At 35.9% G+C, this 17,379-nt stretch overlaps 1 protein-coding gene across 13 annotated transcripts in view; it reads left to right on the forward strand.

The window, feature by feature from the left end:
- The window catches only part of UTRN (utrophin), a 486,188-nt gene that overhangs the window by 242,005 nt on the left and 226,804 nt on the right, over nucleotides 1-17,379 (forward strand). For 10 of the 13 annotated variants that reach the window (XM_087865550.1, XM_087865558.1, XM_087865551.1 and 7 more), the window contains 2 exons: nucleotides 1,632-1,873; nucleotides 3,484-3,638. In XM_087865550.1, coding sequence (XP_087721676.1) covers nucleotides 1,632-1,873; nucleotides 3,484-3,638 — 397 coding nt within the window. The remainder of the gene's footprint in view (nucleotides 1-1,631; nucleotides 1,874-3,483; nucleotides 3,639-17,379) is intronic. The other 3 variants (XM_087865561.1, XM_087865555.1, XM_087865557.1) reach the window with 1 other exon arrangement.

The raw sequence follows: 17,379 nt of genomic DNA on the forward strand, positions 1-17,379 counted from the left end.
ATTGATGGGTTGCTTGTGCCGGTTATGGAACTCTGGAGGGGTTCCGTTTCCCATCACATGGCAGAAGAGCTGCTCTGCCTTAGTAACACCAAACTATTACAAAGTCGTCTCCATTTCACTTTTACAAAATACTATCTTGTTATTATTTTTTTTTTAACCACTTCTGTTTGTCCAAAGTTTCTTTTAAGGTTTTTGACAAGACTTTTCTTTCTTCTTCTGAATATCTTCCCTTTCCAATTTAACTCCCTCTCTTTGTTTTCTCTCTTTTTTTGTTTGTTTGCATAGAATTATTCATCATATGAAAAAAATATCTCAGCAGGAGTGTACCGCCTATAGTAACCTGCTTTTAGCACTGTTCACAAAGAATAGAATAGTTGGCTCATTTTTAATGATAAACCTGTGATATGTGCTCTCACTTGATGTCTTTCATTTTATTTCAGTATTAAAAGATTCTATTAGTATTGGATTGGTCATAAGTACTTTAACTTTTTAACTGACAAGTAGAACATTATGATAAATTCATTCTCTCTTTAAGTGAAAAACTTAGGCAGTCTGTTTACACTGTTAAACAAGATAGCTTAAAACAGAAAATCTCAATGAGCAATTTTTAAAAATTATTGCATTTAAGTATAATTTTCAGTTTTCTGAACCATCTTAAATTGGTCACTCTTATGGCTTCCTGTAACCTTTTGTTATCCCAAGAATTTTACCAATAGGTCCTAATATGACTTAGCTGCAATGTTATTTTATAGTTCAGTTCTTGTTGGCCTGGTGTTTAACTATTGCTCTCCAGTCTGTGTGACATCTACTTTTAATTTCCTACCTACTTATTATCAATGGGTTGTTGAAGTTGTTCAAAGCTCTTCTTTACTAGTGCTTCAGTTCAAGATCATGAACTACTCATGAAGTAATTAATCAAAAGTTTAAGTTTCTTTAGATCTCTCTTTCTTTACCTCCATGTTAAAAACAAGAGGACAGAAGGTAGGGGAGAAAAAAGGAGGAGAGCAGACAGAAGAGAGAAAGAAAGAGAAATAGAAAGGAACAATAAAAAAGAAAGAGAAAAGAACTAATATGGATTTTTTTATGGTAAAGAGCTATGGTTATATAGAACTTGAATCTAATTTGGTTTTACTGTTTCTCTTGAACGTATAAAAATACTTTCTTGTAGACAGGTATCCTGCTACAGTAAAACAAATATGAAAAGTATCCTAAAATAGATTATTTCCTTGTAAAATCTTGACAACCTTAGAGTATCTCCTTTGAGGATGACAAGTGACTGCATCTGTGTGTTAAAGTTCTGTCATAGAGTATTGTTAAACTCTACCTTCATCAAACCAGGGAATGTGAATATACATTGGATAGAAATGGATAAGAATTATTTTCTTTTTAATTTTTGGTTTATCCGTAGCAGATATTTTTATTGTGAGATATTTCAGGGCAGTTAAAATAGAATTTAATTCAAGATTCTTCTTCAAGAATAGTTTCAGAAATGTATCAGTTGTACAAGAGTGTGTCAGACATGTATTAAATTCCCTTAAAATGTATATACTAACTTGCCTTCATTTTCTTTTCTATTTATAACCTTACTTATGATAAATTTGGTATCATGTATTCTTCCCCTTTCCTGATAGTTACTTTCTGGGATTATTTTTATATGCCTTCTCCAGTGGAAAAGGTCAAGAACCAGTGGGACAATACTCAGCATGGTGTCGAGTTAAGACAGCAGCAACTGGAGGATATGATTATTGACAGTCTTCAGTGGGATGACCACAGGGAGGAAACTGAGGAACTTATGAGAAAATATGAGGCTCGACTCTATATTCTCCAACAAGCCCGAAGGGATCCACTTATCAAGCAGATTTCTGATAGTCAAGTAAGACTCATTAGATTTGTGTGAGGGTTTTTTTTGGCATTATCAGTTTGTTGGATATACTTTTTTGTTCAATTGTTAACTGTAATTTTTACGACCCTTGTCATGATGTTTTCACCAGTGCTTAAAATATACATTGAAATTTATATAAAGAATTTGACCAGGAAGGTTTTTGAAAAATTTTGGGAGGTACAACAAGTAAAAAAAAAAAAAAAAAATATGCCTGGTATACCAGATGTACCGCTCACTGACTCTTTGTAAATGGAACAAAACCATGAACCAGGATCTAGAAAGAGAATATTTTCCAGATCTCAGGAACCCTCCTTTTGCTCTCTTCCATGTCTACCCTAAAGGTTATTTTTATTTATAAAATTTTCCGAGACTTTCATTTGAGGCTACTGTACTGAACAAATCAGGTAATTAGTTTAATACTTTTATAACCAAACTATTTTATCTATATCGTCAGAGTAGGTAACCTTTTTTGATCGGTTTGAATATAAATTTGATGATATTGAACATTAGTGGTACTTTTAAAGTTCTACTTTAAATTCTATAATTACAGAAAATATTTTTGAATTAGAGTTTATAGTTTAAGGTTATATTTTGGCATAACATTTATTTGCCCTTTGAAGGGCCTAAGATAAAAGTGTACATTTGTGAAGTATATATGAGGACAAAATCTAAAACATGAGAGCATGTTTTTATAATTCACACTTGTAGACTTTCCATGGTTACAATTTAAAAATCAAGTGGCCAGGAGTCCTGGTTTTGTGGATCATTTTCTGTGTTTATGACATCTGCTGATTGTTTTCACCAAATGACTCAAATATAATAATCAGCAAGGCCCCAGGATACTTAATAAGAGGAATACAATTAAAAGTGAGATCAATGCTTCAGTCATTGGATATTCAGAGTATTCATTTCTAAACAACAGTGTGGCTCTTTTCTACTCAGACTCTAGGATGGATTTTTTTTTTTTTTTTTTTTTTTTTTTTACCAGTTGCTATAAAAAGCATTATAGGAATATTCATTTGTCGTTTAGATATCATGGGGAGTGGCTTGATCCAGAGGCTGAGAGGTGGAAAACCAATGCCTATGGACACACTCAGCATCAGTTTGGATATTTAAGCAACTCTTAGTAAACCTTGCTTGGCTGTTTGATCTGCCCAAGCAGTTAACTCTGTCAACAGACATAGTGACCCAGGGGCACGGAAGACTTCCATATTATTGGCCCTTTTCATTTCTGCCAGGCATGTAGAGAGGAACTCTGTAGTAAATTCAGTCCTGTATGATGCATGTTGCTATAAGGATCAGATATACAGCAGAACAAATGAAAAAGATAAATGGTTTGAGGAAGTAAAATATCTCCCAAAGGAAAAGATATCTTTTAATATCATCTGCTTGTGTACCTGATCATTTCTTAGGCATTTGCCTTTATACTTCTAGAATTACTTTTATTTAAGCTTATGTTCAAGAATTTGTGCCATAATTTGCTTTTTTCTTTTGATATTTGTGTCTAAAACATGTTAAAACCTATGGGGAGAACCCGTGTTTAGGTAGTACTAGTTACTGAGTGACTGAATCTAATAATGACACCTGCAATTACACCTTAGATATTGCTTCAAGAACTGGGTCCTGGTGATGGTATCGTAATGGCATTCGATAACGTCCTGCAGAAACTGCTGGAGGACTATGGTAGCGATGACACCAGGAATGTGAAAGAAACCACCGAGTACTTAAAAACATCATGGATCAACCTCAAACAAAGGTAACATGAAGGGCCTGGCAGGTAAATGCATGTAGAGGCGAGAATTTGATTGCTTGGCTTTCTCATGGAAACATGCCAAATATGTGACTACTAGAAGTATACCTTATTATTATTACTTTTAAAAAATTTTTGTTCTGTGCTGGGTTAGTATTATCACGCTTAGCACAGAAGGTATATTTATACGTTATCTACTTGAATTTTTGCAATGGAGTTTTTCCTTGAATGAGTCTAAACCTTGTCAAAGATCATTTTATGTGTTCTGATTTTCCTATGCCTCCCAGCATAACCTAGAATACATCCTGTAGTACTTTGGGGGTAAGGACTGGTTAGGTATTTACAGATGCATTAGGGTAATATTATCCCTAATTATAATTAAAATAGTGTGGGGTGCCTGGGTGGCTCAGTCAGTTAAGCATCTGCCTTCGGCTCAGGTCATGATCCCAGGGTCCTGGGATCGAGCCCACATCAGGCTCCTAGCTTATTGGGGAGTCTGTTTCTCCCTCTGCCTGCCGCTCTCCCTACTTATGCTCTCTCTCTCTGTCATATAAATAAATACAATCTTTAAAAAAATATAATTAAAATAGTGTGCTGTTTGGCCAGGTCGTCCTTAGTTGAAGCTGAACACACATGGATCCAATGCCAGACTTCTGAAATCTACTATGTATATTTAGGACTTCGAATAATTTGTTTTCCTTGCATTACTCTGTCTAGTCAGTATATTTGGAACAGTCTAAAATAGCATATGTGTTTATAAGAGAGATTTTTCTGTCACTTGACACCTAGGATCTGAGGAACTATAAACAGTGGTTAGCGTCTCTTTAAGATAGCATGTTTATATTCATCATCAGGAAAAAGTGTTTACTTCTTGCATAGTACTGGGAATGCCTGTGTCTAATGAAATTATGGTTTCACACACATCTTTATATATTCAGATATAACCACCTGAAAGCTAATTTGTATCAAAACACATTTATTTTGCAGTGAATAAAATGGATGATACTAGAACACTTTATGATGCATATTACTGGTAATAAAGTACGACCAAGCATTTAGTAATGGTTTGACATGGAGGTGTTTTATACATTTTTAGAGTGTCGTTTTTAGTTAGAGTCTGCAAAGTAGATTTTAGATTTTTGGGAAACTCAAAGACAAGAGTTATGAGGCAGTATATGAGTGTTATATGTATATATGTTATATGTATATGTATATATACATATACATATGTATATATGTATATATGTATATGAGTGTTATATATATGTATATGTATACATATGTATATATGTATATGAGGCAGTATATGAGTGTTATATGTGTATATGTTATATGTATATGTATATGTATATATGTTATATGTATATGTATGTTGCTACATATACCTAGGATTCTGGAGGAAATAAGAATAGGGTAGCAAATACAACACTTCCAAGTAGTTAAAGCGGAAGATACTAGAACACTGCTCTTTCTAGCATTTTAGTACAACTGTTTTCCTCTTCTGTTTTTTTAAAAATAATACTTATTTTGTTAGATTAGTCACCATACAGTACATCCCCAGTTCTTGATGCAATGCTCCATGGTTTTCTTCTGTTGTAACAACTTACTTGGATAATACTAAGGATCCCAAAACTAAGGCAGGAAGAGGGTGAATTAAAAATGGCTTTAAAGCATAAACTCCTGTTATAGGATTAAATCCTAGGGATGTAATGTGCAGCGTGCTGACCAGAGTTAACAAGACTATATTATGTATTTGAGTATTACCAAGTAGATCTTAAAAGTTCTCATCACAAGAGAAAATAATGTGTAACCATGTGTGGTGATAGATGTTAACTAATTGTGTTAATCAGTTTGCAGTACATACTTACATCCAATTACTATGTTCTGCACCTAAAACTAATACAATGTTTATATGTCAATTATATCTGAATTAAGACAGCTTTAATACTAAGATCATCCCTAAGCATACTTTATCTGCGTGTTTCCAAGACTCCATATGTAAGAAGTATGACTGTTTTTGTTGTAGATGATACCAGAAAACTGATCACTTAGGAATGTGAAGCCTGCTTTATTTAGCACCTGCAATTTTTTTTTTTTTACTTTTACTTTGTAAATATTTTAAGACAGCCTACAGCAGTAGTTAGATTTGATGGAAGAGGCAATTAAAAATGAATTATATTCCAAGGTGATCTTTCATTTATCAGAGCTAAGACAAGCACAGTGTTCCAATTTTATGGTAGTTACAAGTCATTGTGCTTATTCTATCTTCTTGCTGCATTTTTTGGGGGAATACATCAACATTAAAATTTAGACATGATTTAGGTATATTGCTATCTATAAAGCAAGGAAAATACAACAAAACTGTAGCTCACAGGATCCTGTTCATGAGTGACAGCTGGGGTTTCTATGTATTGCGAGGATTTTCTCTTTTAAACACAGTGATATTTACAATTTTAACTGTTTTAATTGGAGACCTTTCTAGAATATACAAATCTTTCCTTGCCTTAAACAAAACATATGGACTTATAAGAAACATTTTTTTAAAAAAATTCTTGGTGTTATTGTTGTAAAGATAGAATTAAGGAACTTTAAGAGCTATACACAATCTTACAGTGCATTTAAGCCAGGGTTTCTCAACATTTTGACATTATCAACCCCCAAAGAGCCTTGTTAGATCCCCACTCCCATAAAATTTTCATGCCATGGGTGCACTGTGTATCTGTCTCTGTACTTTATAGTTGTGCTTTATACATAAAAAGGGTAGATTTTTTCCACTTCCCTCCCCAACCCTGCCCCACCAAAGAACCACTTCTCACCTCCATTGAGAATGCATGGTCTAATGTAATGCTCTCAGGCTCAGAGAAGGTGATGACGTGTTCAAAGTCACAGAGCATAGCCAAGATGATATTTTTCTATACTAAGTTATGATAATGCTCTTCCTACTCTGAGTTCTGAAGAATTGGTAGTAAATTTATTCAGGCTGCTATGCTTTGTGAGATTTTCTGCTTTATTTTTAGTGTATGAATTTTATTGGGTGTCTTCTCATTGTCAGGCTCTGTGCTAATCCCTGCACATGCATTATTTTATTTAATCCTCGAACCATAAGAGACAGGCCGCGTTTTCATTAACGCTGTGTCAGTGAATAAACAGAAGCAGAGGAAAGTTAAGGAGTACCCGAGATCACACAGCTCATAAGCACAGAGCTGAGACTGATAGCCAAACCTTTTGGACTGTGCAGTCAGGCTCTTACATTCTTTAAAAATAATTTTGTTTTCCTCCTTTGTTATCAGAATGTCAGCGATTGCTGGTGACTGCTCTGTGTACCCACCTCTTGGATCTGTCTGTGATTCCACTTACTGTTCTTATCTGTGTCGAGTTTAGAAACCAGATCTGATGAAAGATATGGGGGCCTCTGCTATGAATAATGTAACACTCTTCAGTATGTGACCATTGTGCCCTCTGCAGTGGTCACTGAGAGGCCTTATATTACGGCTTTCTTATCTTCCAGCTGTATTCTGTGTATGTGTCATTGTCAGCCAAATTCGGGGAGGGGGCAGTGAAGGGTTGTTACACTTGCTCATGGAATATGGTCATTGTGGCATAATATGTGACGTTTAATATCAGCTTTCAAAGGAAATGTTTTGTATGAATTACAATTGGCCTAAGTAATTTGGCCATTCACAGTTACAGGGCCTCATTCCCTTATCTCCAATGCCCAAATCCAACACGTTCTGATAACAGAAAGCTTTGAATTGACATGAGGCTGTTTATTAGAGCCTCCATTTCTCCTGCTTGGTATAAATTGCCTTGTTCCTAGCTGTGGAAATATTAATGTGTTTGCTGCCTCAGACCCTACTTGGGTGTACTATGTCATACAGATACATTCATAATGATAATTTTTTATTGTACAGAAAATTCTTAGTTCTGAAACACAGCTAGCTCCCAATACGTTGGATTCTGCAAACAAAAGGCCCATCTCTAACATTTTTAACTAAGTGATATACATTGACCACTGCCGTTTTCATCTGTGACATGTTTTTGCCGCTTGTATCTCTTAATGCCAATTAACAAATTTTTTAGTGTGAGTTGAGATGTATTGACCGTTGAAAAATGCTCATAGTAACTTTTGAAGTGCAAATGTCTGATTTGGTCTGAAATGTTGTTTCGCCCCGGAGTGTCTATGTATATGTATGTGTACGTATACACGTCTACTCACATACATGCGTACACGTATACATACCTAGTTAACTATGAAAGATTCTCTGCAATGGTTCTGCTCTCTTTATGATCCATGGGTATATTGTCAGTGAGGCTGGAGGTGGGGTTGAGAGAGATATGAATAGGATCACAGGTAACATCAGAATTCTGGTCGGTGGGGCTGAGAGCTTCCTGGGGGAACTTTGGTTTTTCTGGGCAGTGATGGCTGCCTATTTGTGGTTTATTACAATAAATGTTTAGCAATGCTCATCTACTCAGAGGCAAGTAGAAAGAAGGCAGATGGGAGGTCGGGAGCAGGGGAGAGGAAGGTGTTTGTAGAGGAGTGGAGCTAAGAGATGGCCCCTAGCCCTAATCGTGTCTAAGATGTCCCTTCTGCTGGGTGCTGCAGTCCCTCCCTTTGGCTTGGCAGGCAGATCTTGAGTTGACTTTCAGACATCACTTAACTTTTGAAGTAGTGAGCAATTGTTATCACCATTATGCAGGGACCGTGGGCCTGGAGGTCAGTATATGAACATAGTGGATAAATGTCTTGTGCTTTGAAAGAGTAGGGTTTTGCCTGGAAGGTGGGGGAACAATGGCCTGAAAGTAGCAGTGGAAAACAAGGAAGAGGACCCTTATTGCAACTACTCACCCTGGGGCATGTAGGATTTGTGAGGGAAAAGAAAAAAACTTTGTTAAAAGTTTTCCAGGGGAACTGATGGTCCTAAGGAGACCAATTTCACTTAGGATAAGGTGAAGGACTTGATCTCTGGTCTGCTGATCATAGAATAGATTTCTGGACATAATAGAAAAAGGGCTTGGGGGGTGAATTGGGGCAGATTGGGGAAGGGGCAGAGTAGTATTGGAGGTCCATTCCAATATTGGTTGGCTAATGAAGACCGGCTATTTGGTAGTGATTTAGCTGAAAGGGAAGTAGGGTGTGGGGATAGAGATTCTGTCATGGAAACAGCTCTCTGGTCTTATGTATTTACTTGCTGGCAGTGGCAGCCCTGTGGAGAGCTGCTCCTTTCCGTTATACAAGGTCGAGGGCAGGCATCATGGAGTGGGTGCGGGGCCAGTGGGGGCTCTTTTCTTGAGCTTCCCAATTGGTGTGGCATTAGCAGCTTAGAGCAGTCTCCTTACATCCCATGGAGTGAATCTTTAAGTGCTTGATGATGATGACCCAATCTCTGGGTCACCAAAAGACCATAGATTGTAGGGTATTTTTGCAGGGACTAATACTTCATCAAATCAACTGCATTTCCCCAAAGGGTGCTTTAATACATTTTTTAGCTAAATGTTATTTTATTTACCAAAGAACAAAATTACCTTGTGAAAGCATCCATTGAAAAGCTTAAAGAATTATTTCATTGTAAGTTTCCTACATGCCACTGAAACTTCTGATGCCACTATTTTCCTTTCAAAAGAGATAAATATATTTAGATCTCATGTAACTGTAAAGGTCACCTTTTAAGTACACCAAAATTTAGCAACACACATCCGTGGGTTTCTTAAGGTATTCTTTTCCATTAAAATAGAAAAAGAAGAGGGGTGCCTGGGTGGCTTAGTTGGTTAAGTGGCTGCCTTTGGCTCAGGTCATGATCCCAGGGTCCTGGGATGGAGCCCGTATCCGGCTCCCTGCTCAGTGGGGAGTCTGCTTCTCCCTCTTCACTTCTTGTGCTCTTTCACACTCCCTGTCTCTTTCTCAAATAAATAAAATCTCTAAAAAAAGGACATATCTAGTTGCGTTCACTCTTTTAACCAATTATAATAAGCACATGCGCACTGGATTAATATATTATATCTTGTAGCTTAAAATATCAGGTATTATATAACATCTTTAAAATACCATTAAAAAAGTCAGTTATGTGGGTGGCCACGTTTTGTTATGCTACAAAATAACTATAAGCTATTTTGTAGACTGTCAGCTGCTTTTATAGCAGAAATCTCTTGAAAAGCTGAGAGTTTACATTTAAAAAATCCCAGTTCCCTTTAAGATAAACTATTATAAATCTGTCACCCATGGATTCCTCGAATCTTTTTTGAGAAGCTATTTATATTTTCAGTGTGCACCATTTCTTGTCCCAAAGAATTCTGTAGTCTTTTATTTCTGTTTGAAGTAAAAATTCTTGTTTCTGCTAAACTTACCCTTCTAAACTTCAAATATTGTTACAGTTAGATTTTCAGCCTATCCTTATTCTTTATTATTTATAAGTTTAAAAAGATTAAAAAAAAAATCTCTTCCTTTGTCTAGTAGCCACAATTCCCTAAACTTGAAATCCTTCTTCCCCCCCGTAACCGCGCTCCTTCCCCTGTATTCTCCCATTACATTTCTCAGAACCTTCTCTGGCTCTTCTGATCTTGAGATGTAGCGACCTGAACTGCCAGATATGAACTATTCCCTGAGAATTGTAGACAAATGTGAGTTCAGTGCTGGATGTGATCTTAGGAACTTGCACATGAACACTTCCCAACCTTCGTGCTGCCTGCACTGCACTCATCCCTCCCCATCAGAAGCATTTCATTTACATGCAGTGATTCTTGATGAAGCTGGATTTGAAGCAAGGGTTGGGGGTGAAAATGGAGGATCTCTTCTAGCAGGTTTCATATTCTCAGTGATGGATTATGTGGTTTTAAAAGGACCCCCGGAGACTCTGAAGTGGGTCCTTTACTCATCTAGTCCAAGCAACTTATTTTAAGGATGGGAAAAAAAAATTGGAAATTTGAAGTGATTTATCCCAAGCCATATAACCAGTAAATGGCAGAGGTGGTGGAATTAGGTCGTTTTCTTCTGAGAGCAATGTACAAGTGGCATTAAAGGTAATTTATTAGCCTGTGCGATAAAGTGTGCATACACATTCCTGAACCTCTCATTTTAGCAATTATTTTTGGCCTTACGGTAGTATGATAAATCATGTGAAATTCCTTGAAAAGGGGTAAAAGATTCTTGTAGTGTGTCCAGTGTACCATACTTCAGCACTGGATCTAGTTTCAAGAAGACTAACATGGGTGGTATGTTACCTTTGAGCTATATTCTATTTGAAATTACATATGAAATTATAGTAAAAAATCAGATATAAATTAATATATACTATGATTATAAGGTTTTAAAATCTATATTTATTATAATAATATGAAGATAATTTGGACTGCTGTAAATAGAGTTTAGCTTCTAGTATGTTCACTATTTTTAATGATTAATTACATTCATGATAAAAAATATCTTTTACCCAGATATATGTGAATTTGAAAAAATTCTCCAGGACCTTTATTATTAAAGTGCACATTTGCATGCTGTAAAAAAATTAATTTCCCGATATTTCACTCAATTCATGTACAAGATTAGGGAAAATATAATTTATTGAGTGTTACTATATCTTGATACATTTATGTGTGTATGCCTCATTTTGTCCTTAAAATACTGCAGGAAGGAAGACGTAATTCCTATTTTTGCATTAGTTTATTCAATATATACTTGAGTTGCTATTGTGTATAGGCCCTGGGGATACCAGGCACACTGATGATTCAGAAGCTTCAAACAGAAACAAAATATTCACTTTCACTCATGATTGGAGATGTAATATGGTGGCAGAATATCTTCCAAAGGTTGGGAGACTATCTTGGATCATGTGAGTGGCCCCGCTGATTACATGCATGTTTAAAAGTGAAGATGGAAGGAGTTAGGAGCCAAGGAAAATGGCTGACCTCCAGCCGGACGTTGGAAATGACAAGGAGAAAGAACTATCTCTAGAGCCTCCACAAAGGAACACAGCCCTGCTGGCAACTTGATTTCAGTCCAGCGAGCCCTGTTTCAGAAACTAACTGACGGAACTGTGAGATGATAAGCTCAGGTTGCTCTAAGCCATGAGTTTGTGGTGATTTGTCACAGCAGGATGGCACACTAATAGGGTAAGGGACATCATGCCATGTGTGGGGTGAGGTGCCATAGAAGGTGTCTGCACCAAGTTCTGAAGTGAAAGTAGAAATTAATTAGGTTGGACGGGGAAGATTGGTGGGAATGGGAATGGGGGGAGGAAGCATATTTAAAGTAAAAGAAGTAAAACGTAGGAAAAAATATAACAAGATGAAATCAGAGAGGGAGACACACCATAAGAGATTCTTAATTATAGGAAACAAACTGAGGGTTGCTGGAGGGGAGGGACGTGGGGGGATGGAGTAACTGGGTGATGGGCATTAAAGAGGGCATGTGATGTAATGAGCACTGGGTGTTATATAAGACTGATGAATCACTGACCTCTACCTCTGAAACTGATAATTCATTATATATTAATTGAATTTAAATTAAAAAATAAAAATTAAAAAAAAAGTAAAGCTCTGGACTAAGGATTAATAATTGCTTCATTTTTATAGGTAAATAACCCCATAGGATTCTCAGACATTGCATCCTTTTGCTTCTAGTCTGGGCATTCTTAAGGTTTAATAGAGCTAATCTATAATGATCTGCTTTTTCATTAGCCGTTTGCCACATAACCTATTTTATACATAGAAATAGTCTTAAAAATAAATGATACTGATTCTATAGAATTAAAGTATTTGACTTTACCAAATTTTATAGTCATTAATTTCATGTGAGTGTTAAGAGTTGCCTGTTCATGGCCGATTAATTGCATGTGTGTACTCATTTCGTTTTTTGCTTTTAGGTACCTTTTTGGCACAACCTTTTTTTTTTTTTTGGTTATTCTTCACTTGATCTTAGCCAAAAGGCTGAGAAGCGATTTTGTTTTGGTTATTCTTAATACTTTTTTCTGTTGATGTTTTAAAAATTGAAAATGTGAGTGGGGTTAGGTGAAAGATAAAACACCAGCCACCACCACTAACCACCCAAATTCTAGTGGGTAACTTCTAAATTTTAGAAAGTAAAGAAATATATACATATGATTTAAAAATTAAAGGTTTATTATAAAATATAGCAGTTCTCTCACTACTCAACCACAGTCTCCCTCCTTAGGGGCAGCTACTTTTTCTTCTTTTGGCTTCTCCTTATGTCATTTATACATTTCCATACTCTACATAAAATGAGTATATTATTATTTTCCAAAACATCAGTATTAGACGTTGTCTATTGCTAATCCTGTTCTGGTAAACATATAGGGTATAGCTTTCTCATGCTATCATTCTCTTCCCTTCCTCATCATTGCATTTTTTTCACTTTTTTTTATTGTGCTAAAATACACATAACATAAAATTTACCATCTTAACCATTTTTAAGTATCAGTTCAATGGTAGTAAATATTCATGCTGTTGTGCAACTGTTACCACCATCCATCCCCATAACTCTTTTCATCTTGCAAAATGAAAACTCTCTACTCATTAGACAATAACTCCCTATTCTTTCTTTCCCCTACCCCTGGAAACCACCATTCTACTCTGTGTCTTTATGAATTTGACTACTCTAAGTACCTCATGTAAGTGGAATCGTACAGTATTGTGTCTTTGTAACTAGCTTATTTCACTTAGTGTAATGTGTTCAGGGTTCATCCATGTTGTAGCAGATGTCAGAATTTCTTTCCTTCTTAAGGTGGAATGATATTCCATTATATGTGTATATTACATTTTGCTTATCCATACATCTGTTGATGAACACTTTGGTTGCTTCCATAATTTTGTGGAATATTCCATATATTGTGAATAATGCTGCTATGAACATGGGTGCACAAATATCATTTTAAGACCCCATTTTCAATTTTTTGGGTGTATGCCCAAAAACAGAATAGTTAAATCATATTTTAATTCCGTTTTTAATGTTTTGAGGAATCACCATACTGTTTTCCACAGTGGCTATACCATTCCACTGCTGAATTTTTAGATAAACAGATATTCAGTGCTGACATTGTTATGTGTGTCTAAACATCATTAACAGCCAAGCACTGAAGTTTACTATAATTTTGCTTCCTCTCTGTTTTTTTCACCTGAAATTAGTAATTGCCTTGCTTTTATGTGCTTAGGTTTTTTGCACCTATTACTAATGCTTCCCACATTTTCCAGTGGTCTGACAGTATAATTTCCCACAAAGTCAATCACAGTAAGCAGTCTGTCACATCTAGTATTTTTTTCTTAGAGACATTTCTTCTGTAAACATACTTTCTAGGCCTGTTGCACAGCCATAATCCTAGGGGTATTCCGTGTTTTCTCCTAGGTTAGAATCCCTGTTTCCTGGATTTCATGTGTTTGTTTGTATGTATGTGTGTTTTTCTTTTCTCTTTTGGGTTCTTTCTTTGTTTTGTCAGAGTGTATCTTTCATTAGTTTTGTCAAGTTAAAATAAGAAAATGTAGCAGTTGGAATGCTGATGACAGCCCTCATCTGGCCCAGTTCATCACTGTCTCTTCTGAGATCTCTTTTCACCATTAGCATGTGGGCCTGTTTGCTTCTCCTGCTCTTGGATCTCTTGTTTTTATGCTGCTTTATCTTTTTTTTTTTCTTGACTTACAAACTGATTTTTGTGTAGCCATCTCTCAGTAGCTTCTTGAAAACTGGTGTTTGGAAGGTAAGTTTAAAGACATTATAAATAGATTGTCATTATTCTATAAATACTTATTATAATACTGTAATAAGGACTCTGAGAAATATGGAGAACATATAAGACTGCTTCTGCCCGTAGTGAGTCTACAGAACAGGAGAACAGAAAACAAACCCATGTAATGCTGTCAAAGTAAAATTTAAGCATGAAACAAGATCACAAGCCAAGGGCTTTTTCGGGATACATGTGATTAATTTCTGTATAAAGAAGAGTAATGACCTTTTATGAACTCAGAGCAAGGAAATCTAATTGGGCTGGGTTGTTCTAAAGAAGGCAGACCTTAACCCTAAGGATCGGTAGGATTTTGGTAAGTGGAGGTGGTCAGAAGGACATTTTTATGTGTATATGAAGTTTTTGGGTGAGCACAGCATTAAGAGTATCCTGGCGGGGCGTCTGGGGGGCGCAGTCGTTAAGCGTCTGCCTTCGGCTCAGGGCGTGATCCCAGCGTTCTGGGATTGAGCCCCACATCAGGCTCCTCCAGTAGGAGCCTGCTTCTTCCTCTCCCACTCCCCCTGCTTGTGTTCCCTCTCTCGCTGGCTGTCTCTGTCAAATAAATAAATAAAATCTTTAGAAAAAAAAAAAAGAATATCCTAGAGAAAAAGGAGCATATACCACTTTGACCTGAACAGAGTATTAGAACTGGGAGATAAGCTAGAAAAGTGAATTAGTGATAGATTATGGAGGACATTGAGTTTCAGGAAAAACAATTTGGGTTTATTCTGTAAGCAGCCAAACACTATTGGAGGTTTCTTAGTAGGTAAATGTTCAGATGAGGTTGATGACTTTCTAGAATGGCTTATGAACAGAAACAGATAGCTTTTGTGTCTGGCTTTTTTCACTTAGCAGAATGCATTTGAGATTCCATCCATGTTGTTGCATCTATCAGTAGTTTACTGTTGAGTAGTATTCCATTGTATGCATATGCCACAGTTTATCTATTTACCACTTGATGACATTTGGGTTATTACCTGTTTGGGGCCATTATGAATAAAGATTTGCATACGGGTTTTGTGTGAGTATATGTTTTCATTTCTTTTGAGTAAATACCTCGGAGTGGGATTGCTGGATTGTTCTTGAGTACATGGTTAACTTTATAAATAAAAAAATCTGCTGGACTGTTTTTTAATGGGGGTACCATTTTACACTCCCAGTTGCAATATATGAAAGTTGCAGTTACTCTGCATTCTCACTAGCACTTGTTATAGTCATTTTCTTAAAGCCATTCTACTATGTAGTGATAGCTCATGGTGGCCTGAATTTACATTTCTCTGATGAGTAATGATGCTGAGTATCTTTTCATGTGCTTATTTGCCATCCATATATCTTCTATGATGATCTCTGTTTAAATTTTTACCCATTTATTTAAAGAATTTGCTTATGGATGTGTGAAGAAGATACTTGTTCATTATAAATTTAAAGAATACAGAAAAAGTACAAACAGGAAAGTAAAGCACCTAAATCCCAGCACCTAGAAATAACTTATAATATTAACATTCCTGATGTTTATCCTTTTATCTATGTATACAGACAGTCCTGTATATAGGACGTGGATGGATGCATGATGTATGGATAGATGAGTGGATGAAATAGAAAATGTGTATAAACGAGATCATATTACCCATGCTGACTTTTTATTGTGATATAGCTCATATCCCATGAAATTAACCCTTTTAAAGTGTACAAGTCAGAGTTTTTTAGTATATTCACCATGTTGTGCAACCATCACAATACTCTTAATTTTAGAATATTGTATCATCCCAGAAAGAAACTGGGATTAGCAGTCAGTCCCCATTGCCTTCCACTCTAGTGGTAGGCAACAACTAATTTGTTTCCTCTCTGTAGATTTACCTCTTTTGGACATTTCATATAAATATGAATGGAATCACATAGTATGTGGCCTTTTGTGTCTGGATTCTCTTACTTGGCCTGTTTTCAAGGTTCATACATGTTGCAACAAGTAGTAGTACTTCATTCCTTTTTATGTTGAGTAATTCATGTGTGGGTATACTACATTTTATTATCCATTTCTTTATTGATGGACATTTGGGTTGATTCTGTTATTTGGCTATAATAAATAATGATGCTATCTGAAAACTTGTATACAAGATTTTGTGTAGATACGTGTTTTCAGTTCCCTTGGGTTTAAACACCTAGGGTGTAATTGTTAGTATCCATTTTTAACTTTTTCTTTTCTTTTCTCTTTCTTTCTTTCTTTCTTTCTTTGAGAGAGAAAGAGGGAGAGAGTGGCACAGGGAGGGGTAGAGGGAGAGAGAGAGAATTGTAAGCAGGCTCCATGCCCAGCGTGGAGCCCTATGCAGGGCTCGATCTCACAACACTGAGATCATGACCTGAGCTGAAACAGAGTTAGAAGCTTAACTGACTGAGCCACCCAGGTGCACCTAAAATTGTTTGTTTTCTTCTTAAGAAGCTTTGAGGTATATAAAGTTTTAAAGATTGAATATACAGGTATGTATATCTCTTAAATCATGCAACTCCATATTTCTGTGTATTAATTTTGATGTAGATTTAATGATGGGTTTATAAAAGCTTGATTTTCCAGTGTTTTTCAAATATAATATTATTAAATCAGCTTAAAGAACCAATTTTTATTGATCTGAGTTGTTTTAAAATACATAAAGTAAGCCCTTTAAATTATTTTCATTTTATCTTAAGTATTTCTTCTGATTTTAGTGCTTCCTAGAATTCATTTAGTCACTCATTGCATGAATATTTATTGATATTTCCTCTGAGTGTTAGGCATTTTACTAAGGTATTGAAATAAAACATTGGGGGATAACTTAATATACAATTAGGAGTTGTAAAATGGAGTCATAATTATTTTATGATATGGTTGTGATTTTGTTAATATTTATATGTCTCTCTCCCTCTTCTCACTATTCACAATACTCCTCCCATTAAGGATTATTCAAGCCACACATATAAATAAATGTCCCAGTTACATTAGGTACTTAAATAAATAAAGGTTCCTTGGAGGCTGTGTGTTAATTTGT

Source organism: Ursus americanus, chromosome 11 (genome assembly GCF_024610735.1).
Source record: "Ursus americanus isolate L20-20 chromosome 11, mUrsAme1.1.p, whole genome shotgun sequence".
Classification (NCBI taxonomy): Eukaryota; Metazoa; Chordata; class Mammalia; order Carnivora; family Ursidae; genus Ursus; species Ursus americanus.